Source organism: Desmodus rotundus, chromosome 8 (genome assembly GCF_022682495.2).
Source record: "Desmodus rotundus isolate HL8 chromosome 8, HLdesRot8A.1, whole genome shotgun sequence".
Taxonomy (NCBI): domain Eukaryota; kingdom Metazoa; phylum Chordata; class Mammalia; order Chiroptera; family Phyllostomidae; genus Desmodus; species Desmodus rotundus.
In genome coordinates, this window is record NC_071394.1 from 111,651,811 (window position 1) to 111,673,233 (window position 21,423).

General features: G+C 39.3%; 1 protein-coding gene across 1 annotated transcript in view; it reads right to left on the minus strand.

Moving 5' to 3' along the window:
- Positions 1–21,423, minus strand: part of EFHB (EF-hand domain family member B) — a 48,530-nt gene that overhangs the window by 11,470 nt on the left and 15,637 nt on the right. The window contains exons 6-10 of the mRNA XM_024566246.3: positions 19,611–19,721; positions 12,149–12,278; positions 7,935–8,018; positions 7,044–7,111; positions 3,466–3,620 (exon numbers count right to left, since the gene is read on the minus strand). Of these exons, the coding sequence (XP_024422014.2) occupies positions 3,466–3,620; positions 7,044–7,111; positions 7,935–8,018; positions 12,149–12,278; positions 19,611–19,721 (548 nt within the window). The remainder of the gene's footprint in view (positions 1–3,465; positions 3,621–7,043; positions 7,112–7,934; positions 8,019–12,148; positions 12,279–19,610; positions 19,722–21,423) is intronic.

Below are 21,423 nucleotides of genomic sequence, written 5' to 3' on the forward strand. Positions count from 1 at the left end.
GCAAAAGCCACTGGCTCAACAGGACCCTCACCTCAGTTCACAGAGGCTCTCCAAGTGCCGGGGCCTTATTCACTAACCTGAGAGCTAATGGTCTTCACTGGGCTGCTGTGGCTTTGAACCTCAGTGAAGCTACAAAGGACCCAAAATAGACATGGTCGCTCCACTCAGTGAACAGAACTCAAGGCCACTCTCAAGGTTCTGGGCAACACTCCCTTTGATGAACCCATTATAGTTTTACTGACTCTTGGACTGTTGCCAATGGCCTGCCGGTTTGGTTTGCCACTCGGAAAGCTATAGACTGAAAGGTAAAGACACTCCTTTTTGAGTCTGAAACTATGGAAACAAATCACGGTTACTGAATGAGCTATCTGGGTAATTCATATAGATGACTGTGAGAAGGGTCCATTCTCTAATGAGAATAACTGGAATCCAGCTTCTGATTGAACCTGGACCATCCAGATCGCCACCATTGCCGCCTAGATCCATCGTTGTACCAGACATGGCAACACAGCCACCCTAACGGACAGGGCATGAAGTAAAGCACCCGGTGTTTCTGGTGCAGAGGCTACCACTGTGGGCCAAACTGTGACTCCCGTCAAAGGCTGACCCACTTGATGAGGGAGGGTCTCATGATGAGGCAGGCACATCACACACGACACATTGCTCCACGCTCCTAGAAGGCTGACTACATCGAATCTTTTCTCATCTCAGAGCTGTTAACCGTGTTTTACCACTGTTGACACATTTTCAAGTTATGGAATTGCTATTCAATTCTAATCTGCCCGCTCCTGTATGGCCCATGAAATTAATCTGTCATGTGCTTTGCTTTCTGGACCATTTTCAGTCTGACAGTGGTGTGTGCCTTATAGCACAAAAGCTACTCAGCAATGAGTTAAGCAAGGTATTTAATGAACCTTCCCTGTCCTCAACCATTTACAGCCATCTGGTATTACTGAGCTCTGGAATAGCCTTCTCAAAAATTGACTACCTTCCTTATCAGCTCCTGCTCATACATCTTATAGTAAAGCAGTTTTGTCTCTGAATGCAGCTGTCCCCCAAAAAGGAATCCATTCATCTCAGCTACTTCCTGGATAACAATCAGAATAAGAGGAGTGAGAATTATATAAACCTATTTTGAAAATTTGGGACTCTGTAGTGACCATTCTTGGACACAATGCATTATTTTCCCCTCTAGATGTTAAGCTCCCTAAGTGGAAAGTCTACACATTATTCAGAATAACGTTTGACGGATTGTGAGAGTTCAATAAATAGCAGAACGAATCCTCTATTGTATTTGCTCTGTTTTGTTTTGTTTTGCCGTTAAATTAAAAATGGGCATTCTGCAATGTAAGATTCAAATAATCGAGAATTATCCTACAGCTGCAGTAGGAAGACCACGTCTTATTACTCTCAGAAAAGAAGCTCCTCAAGGACAGCGAGCGTTACATTGTGCAGATTAAAAGTTCACTATTTAAAAGGTGTATCGGCCTTAAATAATTCTCAGTAATTTCCTCCCTGTTTAATTTAATTTTATCATAAGAAATACGCCTGCTGGTTCACTAAGATAATCAACAGCTATTGAGATGATCATCTTGCCTATAATTACATTTAAAATGAAGATTATTTTAAAAGCAGAGCACTATCTATTGTGGTAGGTTTTCTTATTCATACCACTGCTATATAAATTTCCCTGGATATCATCTTTGTAAGACAATTGGATTTGAATTAAGTTTAAAATGTACTTATTTTAGCTTTTAATTCTGAAGAATCCTTTTTAAATTACCTGCAAATAGCCATTGCGGTCTATTAAGAACCAGAGAAACAGTTGAATACTTACATTTTCTTTAAACACAACTTTGTGAAAAATGTAGTTAATGACTGATCAGTGTGTCTACATAATTACACATACTTAAATGAGAATATTAACCCACTTTTCATTCATTAGTACTGCACAGGTACACAGGCCCTAATCTAAAAACAAATAAAATAAATGGACTTAGAATTAATTAGCCAATGAGTGATCAAGATTGTTTTAAGATAAAAATACAATGTGTAACTTTTTCAAAATTGTACTCAATAGTGGAAGAGAAATAGGAATATTATGTTTTTTCTTTCTGAGATAAGTTAAAATTACGCTGCTCTCTTTTTCTTCTCATATCAAGATTATGATACATTGCATCATCACAGATTTATTTATAAGCTTTTATTTGTTTATAGGAGAGTCATTCTAAAATGGTTCTGAGGCTTCCTAGGAAAATAAATACAATTGATAAAAGTAAAAATAAGTACAAAATAAAAACAGAGCCAAAACAAAAGTGAGGAAATCAGGGCAAAGAGAATACAGGATGGAAACAATTAAGATAAAACCTGAATAAGAAGATGATACAACATGTATGCCATGAGATCATGTTGACAAACTAGATGGGTTACCTTGAATTGGCTCTGAGCTTCCTGGTTGCCAAGTCAAAAAGTTATGGGCAATTATTACAAAATTCTTGTTGTTCTTGAGGTAAAACAAGCCAAATTCTTAGATTAAGCACAGTTATTTCCTGTAGAAAGAACTAGATTTCCTCACACGTAGGATGCACATGACAAAAATAAGTGGTCTCATGGGCGCACTCACAAAAACGGGCCATGTTTCACAAGCAGTTTATAAACAGTGTTCCTCAGTGTAGCCTAGAGGCATGGAACTTGATAAAAACAACCCTGTGATAACCTACAATGCTGTCAGGTAATTATGCAGCTCTAGACTGATCTGACTTTACCAAAAGATAAAATTTAGAGTGGCTTTAAAACTGAATTATTGTATATTGCCTTCTCAAAACCACACCCTGCTCCTCCAGGGGGAGAGAGAGCCTAAGTCTGATGGGGACCTAGGTTGACAGTACTACGGGTACATATTCAGATTTAGGTACAGGTTGTCTCTACCTCAGAAGTCTTCTTCAGGGCCACAGTACTTCCCTCCCCCTGCTCCCAGCAGACTATATTGAATCATGTACAACAGTGGTTCTCAAACTTGAATGTGCACCAGAATCACTTGAAGGGCTTGTTAAAAGCACAATTGCTAGGCCCCACCCTAGAGTTCCTAATTCAGTAGGCCTGGGGTGGGCGTTGCAATGTGCATTTTAAACACATTCCCAAGTGAGGCTGATGGTGGTACCAGAACCATACTTTGACAACCACTGATCTACTGCAAGAGTCAGCCAACTTTTTCTGTTAAGGACCAAAAACATAAATATTTTGGGGTTTGCAGGCCATGCAGCCTATGATGCACTACTCCGTATTTGTTATGCCAAAACAGCCATAAACAATACCTAAAACAAATACATGTAAAACTATTTACAAAAACTGGTGGTGGACTGGATTTGACCCACGGGCCATAGCTCCCTGACTCCCTGGTCTACACCAGCCTGCAGGGATCTGTAGCCCCATGCACAGACCAAAAAGCTCTGCTCTACTACTGGCCTTGTCATAGTGCCTGAAAGCTGCCAGCAAAGTATCGAAGTTTTGGTAGTTCACGCTCTTCAGGTGATGACGAACTGCTGCAACCAGGGCTCGCTGCCTCTCCTTGCCTCGCCGATATTCACCCGGCAGTCTATTATAGATGAGATCATCAGCACCTATTGAAGAGGAGGCAAAAAGTCTTTTATCTGAGCTTCAGTTTTGTCAATAGTCTTCCCATACTAAAGAAAGGGGGAAAGTGTGATTGAGCAACTTCTGTGAATGAAGACCTCATACCTAACTCCAACACGATAAAATCTTACATATAGGAAAGCACATCAAGTAATTGATAAAAATAATATTTCTGTTTTATGTGATTTCTCTGTTCAATGAAAACAATCTGTGAGATAAATTGTGTGGGGGAATCATTAGCCCTACTCAGCTGTCAAGTGGTATTCTTGACAGTGAAGGCCTGACTGCCTCTCAGCAGACATCTGTCTGCCATGCTGAGGATTGGAAAGCTGGGGTGATTCCATGTGGGGGCTACTCTGGATGCCTCGGAGTTGACTGCACCTCTGGAAGCCCTTGTAAAAACTGGGCTCAAATTCCCTATCCCCTCCTAATATGTGTTTCTAGTCTGCCTTCAGTCTGCAGATCAAGTTCCCATTTCTCAGCCCCGCTTCTCCCTGTACCACTACCAGCAGCACTACCCCACCCACAGCTCCATTAAACTAGAGTCCTGACCCATGATGACCCCCTCCATTATCTGGAAGTAATGACCTCTCCAATCCACCTGCTACACCACCCCCATCCCTGGCCATTGCTTCCATTTACCCTTCATGACTTAAAGGACCTTCCCTGAATTGTGACACAAAGAAAGTACAAACACATGCACAGCTTCTAAACCCATTCCGTGCCATTCTCTTTTGGAAAACATTCTTTGGATGTCAATGTTGACAGAAATCAGATTAGAGTTGACCATGCTGCCTCAGATGTGGTGGCTTGGTGCATGTCACCAGAAGAGACCTTCTGCCTCTGTTCATTTCCCTTTGACCTACACCCCTCCCCCTTCCTGTTTATTTGCAGTAGGGTCAGGCTGGCAGTTGAATGTCATACCCTGGATAGATTAACTTAAATCACAACATTGGCTGCAGTTCAAGGCAACTAATACTTACACCTACTCTGTACAAAGCTCTATATTAGGCTCTGTCAAGAGTCTCTTGTAATAGGTATTCATAGCACCTCTCAGTTTCTTGTTATAAAATCAGAAGCTAATCATGCATGCTCACCTATACTTAGAGTATAGGTGAGAAGCCCACAGCTAATGCTGGTTCCAGGAACTGGACAAGTGCATTAGACCAGGGACTTCTGCTATGGGATTGGCTACCATCGGACCACCCTGAAGAGTACAAAACACAAGTAAGGCTCTGCGAGAGTAAATCGAGATGGTTAGAGGTGATTTTTGACAAATAAGCATGGCTTCCTTTCCTTCTCCACACTTCTTTCCCAGATGTAAACCCTTTGGGTAACTATTCTGTATAAAGGAGGCCCTCGCTCTTCTATGAGATGGATCTTGGTTGCACATTTTTTATCTTCAGAGGCCTTCCCTCTCCATTAACATCCAAAGATAACCATTAACGGTTGTTTTTCCAGCTCCTCTCAGGTTTCCCACCACAACCCCAGCAGGTTTAGTTGCCTGGTGAGTGAGACATAGATTAATACCCGCTTCGGGCCTGGCTCTGAAAGAATGTTTATGAAGTGCATGTCAAATCACTTGCAATTACTCATGGGCCATGTCTAACAGCTGAAATGAGGAATACAAACTTCGGCCCTAAGAGAGAGACCCATGTCCCAGCTGTCACGCACGGCAGTCAGAAAAGCTGAGCAAGTGCCTCAGTTGTATTCAGCCTACAAACAATTCCCATCCTGCACCACTGTGCACCTGCCCTGGATCCCCCTTTATGCTGCCTCTGCCCTGGTGCATTCCAGAAGCTGCCCGCAGCCTTCGTGCCCTTCCTGCAAGCATCTTAACCAGTGACTCCAGATGCTAGAAAGGAGGCATTCTTTGTAAGGCTGCCTTTATTTGCCTAAGGAAGGATAAAGGAGAAACCCAGGCCTACTAAAGAAGCAAACATATCCTGGAAGCAGGCAGACCCTGGAGCTTCCCAAAGAATAAATGCTGTTTGTTGACCATAATAACAGTCACAAAATATTAGAACCTAGAGTAAACCGTGTCCATCCATGAGCTCCAGAAAAAGTTCAGAGAGGGCACAGAGTCCCCTTTCCCACTTAACATTACACGGCACCAAGGCTGGTACTATCCTTACATATTTTTTAAATTATTAATGTCAGTATCCTTCCTTTTCACTTTATAACACCATCTTATCATTCCAATTGTAAGGATAACATCGATCGGGAAATTTGCCAATGTTGTCCAAATGTCAGATTGATTCATACTACAAATTTTGGTGAAAAGTGCACTGCGTGCTAGATCCGGAGGGCCCAACAGACAGCAAGCCAGATGCACATGCAGCCTGCCCTCAGAGTTTGCTGCCACTCCCTACTTGGTTTCAGGCTAATTGATGAGCTTCTTAAATCATCTCTGTCCCCCTCGACAGGTGTCAAGAGCTCTAAGATGAACAGGCATCCATTCAACATACAACAGTTCATCTAAAAACAGAACCAAAACACAATCTCCTAACGTCGCAATTTATGATGCCCCAAAACTGTGTTGCATAAGGTCACATAAAGATAAGTGTTTATTTTATGAGTGAGTGGAATTTAGCTAAAATAGTTTCAGTAGTAGTCCTTAAACTTTAGTGTATATAAGAACCTACTAAGTCAGGCTAACTGGGCATGGGCCCCAGAAACCTGCACATTTAGTAAAGGCCCAGAGTGATTTCTGCAGGCTATTTTTTGAAAACCACTGATATACAGCCCAATCCTGGTCAGCTTTAGCATAGTTTTCCCTTTGGATGTCTGCGGTTTACATTGCTTAGAAATAAAGACAAAACCCTGGTAAGTTTCTAAAGCCACTTTCTGTATTGATTAATTGGTTTGCTGGTGGGGAGAAAGTAGCTCTTAATCATGTGATTGTAGAGTCCAGTGCTTTCTCGAACTTGAGTCTGCCTACAGTTTATCTGGAAATACTGTTAAAATGCAGTTTCCTGATGTGGTAGATCTGGGGTGGAGCCTGAGAGTTTGCATTTCTAAGAAGCTTGCAGGGGACAGGGGACACCGCTACTGCCAGGCTGCAGATCACACCTTGAGGAGCAAGGACCTAATACGACATTTAGTTCATTAAAAGGCTGCTTCACCTCACTTTGGCTTATTTAATACAGGCCACATTCACTTTCTAAATAAATATGTGCCCCTCAAGTGACTGGAGGTATTTGTTGCAACGGCTTTAATCTGTGCCTATCTCAAACATAATGTGAAAACTTTTTTCTTGTGCTACAAACTTTTCTCACTGATATTCACGTGATATCTTAAGCCTCTAAAATTTGAAGCTTTGAGAAGACAAGGTGAACTTAACTGCATACCACTGGTGGGGGGGGGGGGTGTTGTTGTTTGTTTTGTAAGGAGAAAGTCGGTATATTTACCGTAGTCCTCAGGACGGAGACAGGCTCCAAATGTGTGGTCTGGGGGAACATTCATTGTTTCTGCAATGCTATCAAAGCAAACAAATCCTTCAGTTAAAAAAAAACACTACATGCCATCCATGGAATTTTAAATGTTTGCCATATGTTTTTAATAGCCAGTATTTTCTCCCATAACCAAACTATGAAGATCAAACAAAGTTCTCACAGATCTTTTCTCTAATCTTCCACTTGCATGAACAATGGCTGAATGCTCTCACTGGCTTTCAGTAGCCCGGATTTAAAAAGAAAAAATGCAGGACATATTCAAAGCAGATTTATGGAAGTATAGAGAGAAAGACAGCCAGAGACCGGGAAGAGAAAGAAAAATGTAACACAATAAGTTAAATTTCTGAAACCCCAGAAATAAAGCTTTACACAAACTATAACCAGAGACATTGAAATTAAGAACAATCTGACAGTAACCAGAGGGGAGGTGGGAGGACATAACGGGGGGAAGAAGGGATGGGTTTTCAGGAACAACTATAAAGGACGCATAGACAAAACCAAGGAGGGGGATGGAATCAGGGGAGGGAGGTGGGGATGGCTGGGGTGGGGGAGGGCCAGTAGGAGGAAAATGCAGACAACTATAATTGAACACCAATAAAATAAAAAAACAAAAACAAAACCTCTCCCTCCCTCTTCTCTAAATGCCGTCTCCATCTCAGAGAAATCAGCACTTCCCTGGAGTCCCAAAATCTAAAGAAGCTGCTAGAGTTCCCTGACAGACACAAAAGGGTGGCTTTCTTACTTAATGGATGGGAACTAATAGAACACAAACCAACATTTACTTCTAGAGTACTTTTTAAATGCAACCCACAGACACCGTCAATTCAAAGTTAATTGTGAACTTACGGGTCTAAAACTTTTCCAAGCTTATGTTGAAACTTTTCTTTGAAATCATCAACTCTCTTGGATACAATCTTAGCTCCTCTTTTCCTAGAAAATTAGAAAATTGTCAGGTATCCCCACTACCTAAAGTATTCTTGGCTGCCAAATACATACACGGTAAGGAAAATACAGTACAATTTGAGCCATCAGAAAAATGAATCCAGTTTCAAAAGAAATTACATGCTAAAAAAGAAAGCTCTGTGCTCATTCTCCCATCATTCTTATATTCTATTATAACAGTAAGTTTGTAATAGAATATAAACTTTTGATAAAAGTATAAGACAAGCAGACTTAAAATTTTTCTGTAAACAAAACCAAATTGTTAATATTACAATATTATTATAAATGTAACTTTTAAAATTGCTAAAAGAAAATTAAGCACTGATTAAATAAATAAATAAATAAATAAAGGACATAAACAAAAACATCTAGTAAGCAAAAATATGGAGAAATTATAATACTGTCTAGTAATGAAAGAAATGTAAAATATAAAAGTGACACTTTTAATGTATTATATAGTACATAAGCATATATATATATATATAGAGAGAGAGAGAGAGAGAGAGAAAATATCTAAATAGGCCAAAAGTATAGTAAAACACTTGTAGATTTTTAGTGCAAATTGCTATAATCCTTTTGGAAATAATTTAGTAATATGATTCAAAAAGCATAAAAATGTCCATTCCCCTTTATACACATCTGGGAACAAATCATAAGAAGATACTCCATATAAAAATTTTAAATGTGGAAAAGTTATATTTATAAAAATGTTTGTAGCATCACTGACTAGAATGGAAAAAAGAAGAGAATCTCAATGTTCGATCATGAAGGATGATTATATTATGTCATATTAACAAGAATACACAGCCTGCAACTTAAATGTTGTTTATAAAGTGTACACAGCAATATAACATTATTTAATGTTAAGTGAAAAAGTATATAAAATGGAATTGCACTAGGATTTAACCTATGCAAAAATCTACACAGGAAGCCACACTAGAAACAAATACATTTCAAAGATAATAATGGTTGAATTAAAGTGACAAGATTACCGGTGATTTTATTTTGCCAACTTTCTGTAATATAATTTTGTTACTTCCTTGTGATTAAATGAATAAGATTTCTTTTGAGAACGGTAACATTACAAGACTACTATCTAATAACATTAAAATTAATAAGTTCTCTGTTGTTTTGCTAAGATTGAAAACAATGAACACGAAATTCTTAAAGTTTGTTTTCTTTTAAAACTATTCCCTGTGCTATAGAAATCTGGAGCTGAATAAATTCCTGGGGAAGAGTGACACTCTGTGGAGAAACAAAAAATGGACCATAAAGTGAGTCACCTCTCGTTTCTTCATTTACATTTCACTAGTTCAAAAAGGAGAGAAAGAAAAGAGTATGGGTAAAGTTAGAATAATTGGAACAAACGAAGCTGATAATCTAAAAACCAGCTCCAAGAGACATAATTAGGAACATGGGAGGATGATAAGGATTAGGACCTAAATCACGGGGTCTACGCTTTTCAGTTTAATACTGTCTGGAGTAAGTCTGTGGGAGAATCAGGAAGTATCTGTGAGTAGCCACGTATGTCAGAGTATCAATCACTGTAACATCATTACACGACCTCACGGCATTTGCTAAGCAACTCAGAATAAAGTCCTTTGTGTGCCCGTGACTTTTTTTCATCCAGAAACACACATACACACACCCCTATTGTTTGAAGATCCTAACGGATTCTTCAAACCAAAAGTCATAAACAGGATATAAAGAGACGCAGTTTTACAGAGGAAATGTATCTCTTAAAAGTTAAGAGTAAGCCAAATTTATGTTAAAATAGTAAATATCAAATTCAGAAGCCTTAAAATGTAAACAAACATGCTTAGCTCCAAGTTTATAATAGAAATCACACTGAATAATAAAGTAGTGAGTTCTTTTATAAAATCCAGCAAAATGAAGGGATAAACAGTATTATTTTAGCAATAAGTTTCCAATTAAGCTTCAAAATCCAAAATTAAGATCAAATAAAACACTGTTCCATAAACAATGTGTCCTTGGGGGTAGAGACAAGTTGGAAAGAAATGCACCATGCATATTGCCTCCTTTTATAAATTAAGTGTATCTTTATTCAGGTATAATTAACATATAGCATTGTGTTAGTTTTTGGAATACTCAGTGTATTTATCTATGACTACCCAAAATCAATGATAAATATGTCTTTATCAATAATCCAAAAGGCTCTGCCCTTAGGACATTCTTAGGGACTACATTGTTGTTAACGTGTTTATTTCATATCTTTTATAAATGGATAGGTTTGGATATCTAAGCTTTCATAACTGAATAAACCATATTTGTCATCTCCCTTTGAGTATTAATTTCTGTATTATAGTTAATTATAAATATCTATAATCCTTAAACATTTAAATCAGTTTTTCATGTTTTCCTTTATGTACAGTTTAACTACTTTAATAATGATAAATTAATGAATATTTGTTATACAAGATTTTCTCTTATACCCAAAAGAAAACTGTTTCACATGGGTTTACTATAACATTGTAAAATTCATTTTGTGTTTGTATGTCAGCATTACTGTTTTGAATAATGCAAGTATCAGAAACTCACAATTAGGGAGTAGGAAAGGAGTGGAAACCACTGTCTCAGGTCTGTGATCACAGAATCGAGTGCCCGATGTAAACCTGAAGTGGTGGTGAAGGGCAGCCCCTTAGAGCCGCACTGCCTGGGTTTCATTCCTACCCCTATTACTTCCTACCTACACGCTCTTGGGAAAATGATTTCATTTCTCTGTATGTCAGTTTCTTCATCTGTAAAATGAGTAAGATAAAAATTTTAGTACACCCACCCCATGGAGTTGTCAGTAGGATTAAATTAATAATAAATACTTAGCACTTTGCCTCCATAACTGGGAGATGATGTTTTCAGAGACCAGATGGGCAGGCTGGGTCACAAGTTGTGAAAATGCAACTTTGTGCCCACACTGGAGCCTGGACACCTGGAGGGCCGGTGTCTGCTTTAAAGAGGGCAGCAGGCAAAACAAATCCACTCCCACCTGGATGTGTAGAAGTATAGGCCCAGTATATTAGTTTTCTGTGGTTATTGTAAAAAATACTACCACAAATTGGTGGCTTTAAACAACAGAAATGTATCCTCACACAGTTCTGAAAGCCAGAAGCCTGAAATCAAGTATCAGCATGACTACATCCCCACCAAAAGTTCTAGGGGAGAATCCGTTCATTGCGTCTCCCCACACGGGGGCTGCTGGCATTCCTCGGCTTTCCTTGGCTTGAGGCCACATCACTCCAGTCTCCTCCTCCACCTTCACTTCGCTTTCTCCTCTGTGTGTCTTCCCTTCTGTCTCAGATCTCCCTCTGCCCTTCCCTTATAAGGACACTTCTCATTGGATTCAGGGCCCATCCAGAGAAGTCCAAAATGATGTCTTCATCTTAAGATCCTTAATTTAATTGCATTTACAAAGACTTTTTTCCCACAGAAGGTAACATTCAGAGATTCTGGGAATTATTTGGACATAATTTTTCAACCTACTAGACCAGTATTCCCAATCTTCTGACTTTATAAATATAGTAAGAAATATGGATTTTTATGGACCATCTCTCATTGTTTAATCTCCCACTGTGTAATTGTTAGCTTAGGTGTAAAATATAACACAGGTAATGAAAAACTAAGGAAGCTTATTTTAGTTTTCTAGGAAAGTCATCATATATAGAATGAAGGCGTAAAAAGATCAGTTTACAAGAGTTAATCAGATGCTCAGGTGTCCAAATAACTCTTAAACAAAACTGAATGATAAATGACAGGTCAATTATACGTGACATGGTTGTCTTTGTAGACTTTGGAAAGGCCATCGGCTTTAAGAAACATCAATAGGGTCGATCCCATAGATTAAAAACATGCGGACATGTCTTTATATTTGCTTGTAAAGGGAAAACGTAACTTTAGAATGATACGTATGCACATGCACACAAAGTATCATGATTATCTCTGGGGGAAGTGGACAGTTTGGAAGACAACATACGGTATATCTTTCTATTAATTTTATGTTTGAAACATGTCACTGTATTACCTCTTCAAAAAATAAACTTTTCTTTTAGTCCGTATGCCATGTACCTAACACTTGTCCCAGAATACAGTGTCATCAAACTTACATTTGTCGTTCGTGCAGCCAGTATGTAGTTTTTGCCATGGTTCGTCCATCATTACAATGTGGCGTTGGGACCCCGTACAGGTTAAACCTATGGAAACTGGATGGGTCATACTTTCGGTTCTTTGCTTCCCCTGTGGAAAGAAAGGGGAGATGTCTGACTTACGTGACACAGGTGACCTTGTCTTGAAGGAGGCACATTATGTTCTCATTGACAATGAAAATGAGAGTGGAACAAAGCATGAAAACTGTAACAGTGCAGGGACCTGCACACATTTGGCTGCAGATGATAGAAGCATTCTCCCATGAGAAGTGGGACACTGGTGGGACCGGAGTTCACTGTGTCACTGCTTGAAAAGTAAGTAGGGAAGTGATGTAGCAGAAAGTCATATTAATGATGAAAAATGCAGGCCCGATTAATGTTGCACAAATCCTGAAGGTCAGAGAGGTACGGTGCTGGGATGCAGCAGTCCTTTCTACTCCGCTAGGATCTGAGAGGTAGGTGTTTTGTAATTGCTTTCACTGAGATGTGGTGACATCATCAGAACACTGCAACCCTCATATTTCATGAGAAATAAATAAATCATGTGATTTTAATGAAATAACTCATGTAGGGCAATTGACAGTTGAGAAACCAACACGGAAGTCTTTGTATTTAAGACCTAATACCATAGGTTCTTCTTTGAAGTTGCAAATGGCCATTAGTTTCCTATTTCTAGATAAGAAAATGAGACTGGAACCAGAGATCAGTTCAAAGGTTAGGATATAATGAAGAGAAGATATTCAGCCTCACCAATAACCCAAATAATGTAAATAGAAGCAATCATGTGAAATCATAATTTGTCTCTCAGTTAAGTAACAAAAAAGAAGATTGACAAACTCACTATAGGAGAAGACATAGGGGAGTGAAAACTGTCATACTCTGTGGGTATGAGGGTAAATTGGGGGAGCTCTTCAGGTGGACAGTTAGGCCCTAAGAGGGAAAATTTCAAATGCTCAGAAATATAGGAATGTACCCTAAGGAAATAGATAATATTCACAAAGATATATAAACAATATTTTTTTACTATTGAAAAATACTGTATTGATACTGACATGAAAAGACAACCAAGACATTTCATATCATGGGTGTGTAGGAACAAACAGAAAAAGAAGTATACACAGTGGGGAGCAACACACACACACACATGAACAAAGAGAAACATCCATGATAGTTTCATCTACAGAAAATTGGTAACTGTGGGAGATATTCATTGTATTTTATATATTTCTCTGTAGCTTGCATTTTTAAGTATATTTTGTTTATTATGCTATTATACTTGTCCCAACTTTTTCTCCCCTTGGCCCCCCTCTGTCCAGTACCCCACTTTCCTCCAGCAATCCCCTGCTTAATTCATGTCCATGGGTCATGCATATAAGTTCTTTGGCTTCTCCATTTCCTATACTGTTCTTAACACCCCCCTGTCTATTTTCTACCTACCAATTATGCTTCTTAATCCCTGTACCTTTCCCCCCAATTTCCCCTTTCCCCCTCTCAGCTGGTAACCCTCCATATGATCTCCATTTCTGTGATTCTGTTCCTGTTCTAATTGTCTGCTTTGTTTGTTTTTGGTTTTGGTTTTGGTTTTTAGATTCAGTTGTTGATAGTTGTGTTTGTTGTTATGTCAATGTTCATAGTTTTTGATCTTCTATTTCTTAATAAATCCTTTTAACATTTCATATAATAAGTGCTTGGCGATGATGAACTCCTTTAGCTTTATCTTGTCGGGGAAGCACTTTATTTGCCCTTCCATTCTAAATGATAGCTTTGCTGGATAGAGTAATCTTGGTTGTAGGTCTTTGCTTTTCATCACTTTGAATACTTCTTGCCAGTCCTTTCTTGCCTTCAAAGTTTCTTTTGAGAAATCAGCTAACAGTCTTATGGGCACTCCTTTGTAGGTAACTCTCTGCTTTTCTCTTGCTGCTTATAAGATTCTCTCTTTATCTTTAACCTTTGGCAGTCTAATTACGACATGTCTTGGTGTTGTCCTCTTTGGATCCAACTTGTTTGGGACTCTCTCTGCTTCCTCAGCCTGTATGTCTAATTCCTTCCCCAAATTAGGGAAGTTTTCTTTCATTATTTTATAAATAAGTTTTCAATTTCTTGCTCTTTCTCTTCTCCTTCTGGCATCACTATGATTCGGATGTTGGCAAGTTTGGAGACGTCCCAGAGTCTTCTTATTCTCTTCTCGTTTTTTTGAATTCTCATTTTGTCATTCTGATCTGATTGACTGTTTATTTCTTCCTTACATTCCAATTCATTGATATGAACCCTGGGTTCCTTCCCTTCACTGTTGGATCCCTGTGGATTTTTCCTTTTTTTTTTTTGAAAGATTTTATTTATTTATTTTTAGAGAGAGGGCAAAAGAGGGAAAAGAGAGGGAGAGAAACATTAATGTGTGGTTGCCTCTCATGCACCCCCCACTCGAGACCTGGCCTACAACCCAGGCATGTGCCCTGACTGGGAATTGAACCAGCAACCCTTTGGTTCACAGCCTGCACTCAATCCAGTGCGCTATACCAGCCAGAGCTCTGTGGATTTTTCTTTATTTCACTTAGTGTAGCTTTCATTTCTTCCCTTATACTTTTGCCATACTCAAAGAGATCTCTGAGCATCCTTATCACCAGTGTTTTAAACTCTGCATCTGATAGGTTGACTATCTCCATTTTGCTTAGTTCTTTTACTGGGGTTTTGTTCTGTTCTTTCATTTAATCCATATTTCTTTGTCTCCTCAATTTAGCAGCCTCCCTGTGTTTGTTTCTGTGTATTAGGTAAAGCTGCTTTGACTCCCTGTCTTGGCACACTTGCTACTTTGTATGGGCCTTAGGTAATCATCAGGGTGGGGCAGCCTGCTTCAGTACTTTGTGGCTTTGTATGTGGGGGAGTGGTCAGAGAGGGAACAATGCCGCTGCCTGACCGCTGGAGGCTTGTTCAGCACTTGCACTGTTGGTGGGAATGCAGACTGGTGCAGCCACTGTGGAAAGCAATGTGGAGATGCCTCAAAAAATTAAAAATGGAACTGCCTTATGACGCAGGAATTCCACTTCTGGGAATTTATCTGAAGAAACCTGAAACATTAATTTGAAAGAACATAAGTACCCCTATGTTCATTGCAGCATTATTTCCAATCTCTAAGATATGGAAGCAGTCCAAGTACCCATCAGCAGATGAGTGGATAAAACAACTATGGGACATTTACACAATGGGATACTACTCTTCTGTAAAAAAGAAGAAAATGTTACCCTTGTGACAGCATGGATGAGCCTGGAGAGCATTATACTAGGTGAAATAAGTCAGTCAGAGAAAAACAAATACCATATGATTTCACTCGTATGTGGAATCTAATGAACAAACTGAACAAGCAAAATAGAGACAGACTCATAGAAAGCAGGCTGACAGCTCTGGGGTGGGGGAGGTTAGGGAGTGGAGGGATCGATCAAAAAGGAGAAAGGACTCGTGGACAAGGACAACAGTGTGTTGATTGCAGTGGGGAGGGGGTATAAGGGAGATAAATGGTAATGGAAAAAATAAAATAAGTAATTTTTAAAGAGGTTATAGATATATATTTATTGTTATCAAATAGTGTCCTTGACATATTATTTTTTAAAATATATTTATTGATTATGCTATTACAGTTGTCCCATTTCCCCCCCCCCACTCCACTCCATCCTGCCCACCCCCTCCCTCCCACATTGTCCCCTATAGTTCATGTCCATGGGTCATACTTATAAGTTCTTTGGCTTCTACATTTCCTACACTATTCTTACCCTCCCCCTGTCTATTTTCCACCTATCATCTATGCTACTTATTCTCTGTTCCTTTCCCCTCCTCTCCCTCTCCCACACCCCTATTGACACCCCTCCATGTGATCTCCATCTCTATGGTTCTGTTCCTATTCTGGTTGTTTGCCTAGTTTGCTCTCGTTTTTGTTTTAGGTGTGGTCATTAATAACTGTGAGTTTGCTGTCATTTTTACTGTTCCTATTTTTGATCTTCTTTTTCTTAGGTAACTCCCTTTAACATTTCATATAATAAGGGCTTGGTGATGATGAACTTCTTTAACTCGACCTTATCTGAGAAGCACTTTATCTTCCCTTCCATTCTAAATGATAGCTTTGCTGGATACAGTAATCTTGGATGTAGGTCCTTGCATTTAATCTTGGGTAATGTAATTATGATGTGCCTTGGTGTGTTCCTCCTTGGGTCCAGCTTCTTTGGGACTCTCTGAGCTTCCTGGACTTCCTGGAAGTCTATTTCCTTTGCCATATTAGGGAAGTTCTCCTTCATTATTTGTTCAAATAAGTTTTCAATTTTTTGTTCTTCCTCTTCTCCTTCTGGCACCCCTATAATTCGGATGTTGGAACGTTTCGAGATGTCCTGGAGGTTCCTAAGCCTCTCCTCATTTTTCCGAGTTCTTGTTTCTTCATTCTTTTCTGGTTGGATGTTTCTTTCTTCCTTCTGGTCCACACCGTTGATTTGAGTCCCAGTTTCCTTCTCATCACTATTGGTTCCCTGTACATTTTCCTTTGTTTCTATTTGCATAGGCTTCATTTTTTCATCTGTTTTTCGAACAGATTCAACCAAGTCTGTGAGCATATTGATAACCAGTGCTTTGAACTGTGCATCCGATAGGTTGGCTATCTCTTCCTCACTTAGTTGTATTTTTTCTGTAGCTTTGAAGTGTTCTGTCATTTGGGCCTTTTTTTTTTTTTTTTTTTTTGGTCTTGGCGCTTCTGTTACTTTAAGGGGCGGAGCCTTAGGTGTTCACTGGGGCGGGGTAATGCTGGTCGCTGTGCTGTGACGCTATATGTGGGGGAGGGGCCGAGAGGGAGCAATGGCGCCCGCCTCACTCTCCTCCGGATTTCAGTCTTTCACTCCGCTACCCACAATCAAACTGGGCCCCTCTGGTGCTGGTTCCCCAGTGGGTGGGCTTGTGCACACTCTAGGCCCCTGTGGGTCTCTCCAACGACCTCTCCCATGAGGCTGGGAGTCTCTCCTGCTGCTGCCCCAACCCCCAGGGGCGTTTTCAATCAGAGGTTTGAGGCTTTATTTCCCGGAGCTGGAGCCCTGGGTTGCGCAGTCTGCTTCACTCCCCACCGTTCGCCGGGTTTATCTGTGTGCAAATGTGGGGCCCTGGGGTGCTACCCACTGCTCTGCCTGCCCCGCTCTCTGCCACTCTGAGTCTGGCCCTCTCGGTTTATCTGCACAAATGTAGGGTTGCAGGGTCTGCTCGTGCTCGGACTGCCTGCCCCATTCGTCCCACACTCCGCCAGTCTCAGTCCCGCCACGGCTCTGTGAGTCCTCTCCACCCCGATGCCCGTCTCCGCCCCTCCTACCGGTCTGGATGAATGTTTATTTTGTATTTCCTTGGTGTTGGACCCCCTTGCCGTTCGATTTTATGTCAGTTCTGGTTGTGCAAGGAGGCGCAGTGTGTCTACCTACGCCACCATCTTGGTTCTCCCTACATATTATTTTAAGCTAAAAATTTTTAATGTATATGGCAGGTTCCCCAGAATCATGGAGAATATGATCACATTTAACTAAAGATAGATTAGTGGATGCTGGGTTAGAGAGATGTTTAATGTATCTCTGGTGAATGGCGTTTCAAGGTTACATTTACTTTTTATTCATTTTTTAACATTTAAACTCTGCACAATATTATGTATCTTTAAAATAAAAATTAAGTATTCTCATTATGAGAAAAATTAAGGACAACATTTAAAAGATTGGATTTCATGATTTTTCAAGTGGCTAATGAAACTTCTGTAAAAATCAGCACATGAAGTTAATTTCAGTCATGTTGCAGTCCATTAAAGCTCTTCAAAATATTGTTTTAAAGTTAACATTCACTTACCTCCAATTGCTAAGTGCACATAAGATACCTCATTGTAGGTTGGCTACATATATTCATCACATAGTTCTTTTTAAAACAACTAAAAGACATTGGATTAGACTGTGTGATAGATGCTAAACTTTTTTCCAAAAAATGAATAAAACATTTTCACAAGAGAGGGTGGGAAGGAAGGAGAATACAAGGAAGGGAGGACTAGAGGGAGGAGAGGGAGAAAGGGAGGGAGAGTCAAAAAGTAAAGGGGCGGAGATATGGAGAGAAGTCAAGGTTGTGAGAAGGAACGCGGTGACCACGTGGGTGGGAGCAGCGACAGTCTGCACGGGAGAGTAGAGACAATCTCAGGGCTGAGATCATTCGAGAGTGTAGGGAACCAGCAGAGATTGGTCGTGAAAGAAGAGAACAGCAGATTCCAGACAGTGAAACAGTGGGTATAGGAGACAAGTCCTAGCTATGAGCAAAAGTTCAGAAGGAAGAGCATAGAGAGGGAGTAAGCTGTGAGATGGTGGTGGAGGAAGAAAAGTAAGGAAATAAAGAAGGTCTCTGACTGGTGTGGCTCAGTTGGTTGGGCATCGTCCCACAAAGCGAAAGGTCACCAGTTCAGTTCCAGGTCAGTGCACATGCTTGGGTTGCAGGCCAATGTTTTCCTCCCTCTCTCTCTCTCCTTCTTTCCCCCTCTCTCTAAAAATACATAAATAAAATCTTAAAGTAAAATATAAAATATTAAAAGAAAAAGAAATAAAGGAGGAACAAGGGAGAGAGGTGTCTTAAGTTGCAGTCAAGGAAGAGTCTTGTTTCTCACTAATGGAGATTGAGTTTATGAATCATTCACAATTCAGCAGCTTTCTGGGACATATATCAGAGTCTAATTTTCAGTCCTCTATTATATCAAGACTCTACTTAACATCAACACATCAACGATTAAGTTGTGTTTTACAGCACTGTCAACATCTAGTGCCTTTTAGCTGTGCTTTAGAATAATTCTAGTAATAGGCTACCATTAATCAAGATGACTTAATACTACCATTAATAGTTATTGAGCCCTTACCATATTCCAGGCACTATGCTAAGCATTTTGCAAGCACTCACTACATCCTCACAATATTATTATCCAATTTAAGAGACAAGAATAGATGGTAATAGAATAAGTAAAATACCCAAGATCTAAAAGATGAGCTAGAATTTGATCCTGATAAATCTGATTCAAAATTTGTTCCCTTAACCACTACCCAATCAATATTCCTCATACAAAGCTAAGCACTTGGAATAATCCTAACATTTGAAAAAGAACAGTATTTTAAAGCCTAAAACCACTAAAACAAAATAACACTAACATTTAATCTCTCTTACCTGTTTTTTCATTTTAGTAATACATATATTTCCACATTTTATATACAAAACATGTTAGCATGTGTGTTCCCAGCTATTAAGGTTTAGGACCTTATAAGATATCACTATTATTATTGATCACCCATTACAAGCCAGGCACTTAACCTTATGCACATTATTTCTTTTATCCCTCTTCGCAAATCTGAGAGTCCCACATCCTTGGGCCGATTTTACACTAGAGGACACTTACCCACATAATAGTCATTGTGAGAAATAACATACAGATCATGGCCTTCCTTTCCTTCTTTAAATACTTCTTCATAGGATTTTGGTGGGTTCACCACATTGCTAGCGGATATTTCTGAAGAAAGAATTAAACACATCAGTTTTAAGGTATTTTGCATCTATTTATATTTGAATTAACTAGAGCAAATGACAATCAAGGTAAGCTGATAGAATAAGCTACATAGCGACCCTAGCAGAACACAAAGACAATATAAATGAAGATTTAGCAAGACAGACAGGACACAGCATAGGGGTTACTATCCTCATTTGACCTGGCTCACTCCCTAGAATTCAGAAGAAGAGCAGAACTCTGTATCAGTTAACCATTTAAGTTGTGCTGAGCCACACTCCAAGCCTGGTTAAATTCCCGATTCTGAGAATCTCTAGACAATTTTTATTTTAGTTTGTTCCAAATTTCTCACCATGATCTAAGCAAATTTTAATCACAGATCAGTCTCAGAAACCCTGATGCCCTATGGGGTAACTTGGTGCAAATTTTCACAGCTGTAGACTGGAGCACACACCCTGAGTTTGTTTCGATCTGAATATCCATCTTCAAAGTAGCCAAAAGTACCAAGGAAATTACTGCATCAGAGCTATAACATGTTTGTTTAGCAGGTATTTTCCCAGGTTGGTCCCCAGTCTCCTATCCGGTGAATTATTTTGTTTTCATTGTTCTACATGATGATTTTTAAATATAATTCCACTTACAATTCCACTCTTCTCTTTCAACCTAAAAACATAGGTGAATAATAACAATATATAATAATATATAATAATTAATAATAATTGATATATAATTATATTAACTAAATATATAATTATATTTATTATACATTAAATATATAATTATTCTTATAATTACAAACTATAATTCCATTTATAATTTCACTCTTCCTTTTCAACCCAAACTTGTTTTCTTTCTTTCGGATTTTGCCAAGAACTGAGTTCTGTAAACAGTTAAGAATACCAGAAGGGGGTGAATATGCCAGGGACTCAAAATAATCCTGTAAAATCCTGTAAAGCAGTACTTCTTTCTGATAGATGAACCACTATACTTACAAATACATATATACACATTTTGGAGCATTCTTTCTATTCTATATTTCAATGAAGTACACCTAGACAGTACTTTCCTCATTACATGAACTAATCATACACAAACCTAAGATATTAATTGCTGTAATGCCATGTCTACATAAATACAATTTATAATCCTATTAAAGAGAAATAAAAATATTTTTATCTGTTCTAAAACATTTCCATTTTTAATTTAAGAGCTGATACAATACAGTACTACTGCAGATTTTGCATTCCAAGAGACAGACTATCTGTCTCCAGGGTGGATGTTACTATGTTAAGGAAAATAATCTAATAGACTTTTTGGTGAAAAAAAGTCCTGGAGCAGAGCCTTAATGGGTGCAGAAAGACAAAGAGAATTGAATTTCTCTGCAGGATAAAGATAGAATTTGAGGTCTCTTGTAAGGCCCTGGAGACGGGGTAGAGACCCGAAAAGGACAGTGGAAGATAAATGTGAGAAACGTGTAAAGAAAGGCGCCCAGCGACATGGCAGGAGGCTAGACTTCAGAAGAAATAATGGCGTGTGACCAATTACATTACACGTTGCTGTTTGGGGAATGATGCGCTCCACTCCCTCACAAAGTGAGAGTGCGAGTCTGCTCTGTCCACTGCCTACACTGGGTTAGTGTGCGGGTAGACTCTGTGGGTCAGCAGGAGGGGAAGGAGGTGCTGCGTTTGCCAAATTTATTTCTTCCACG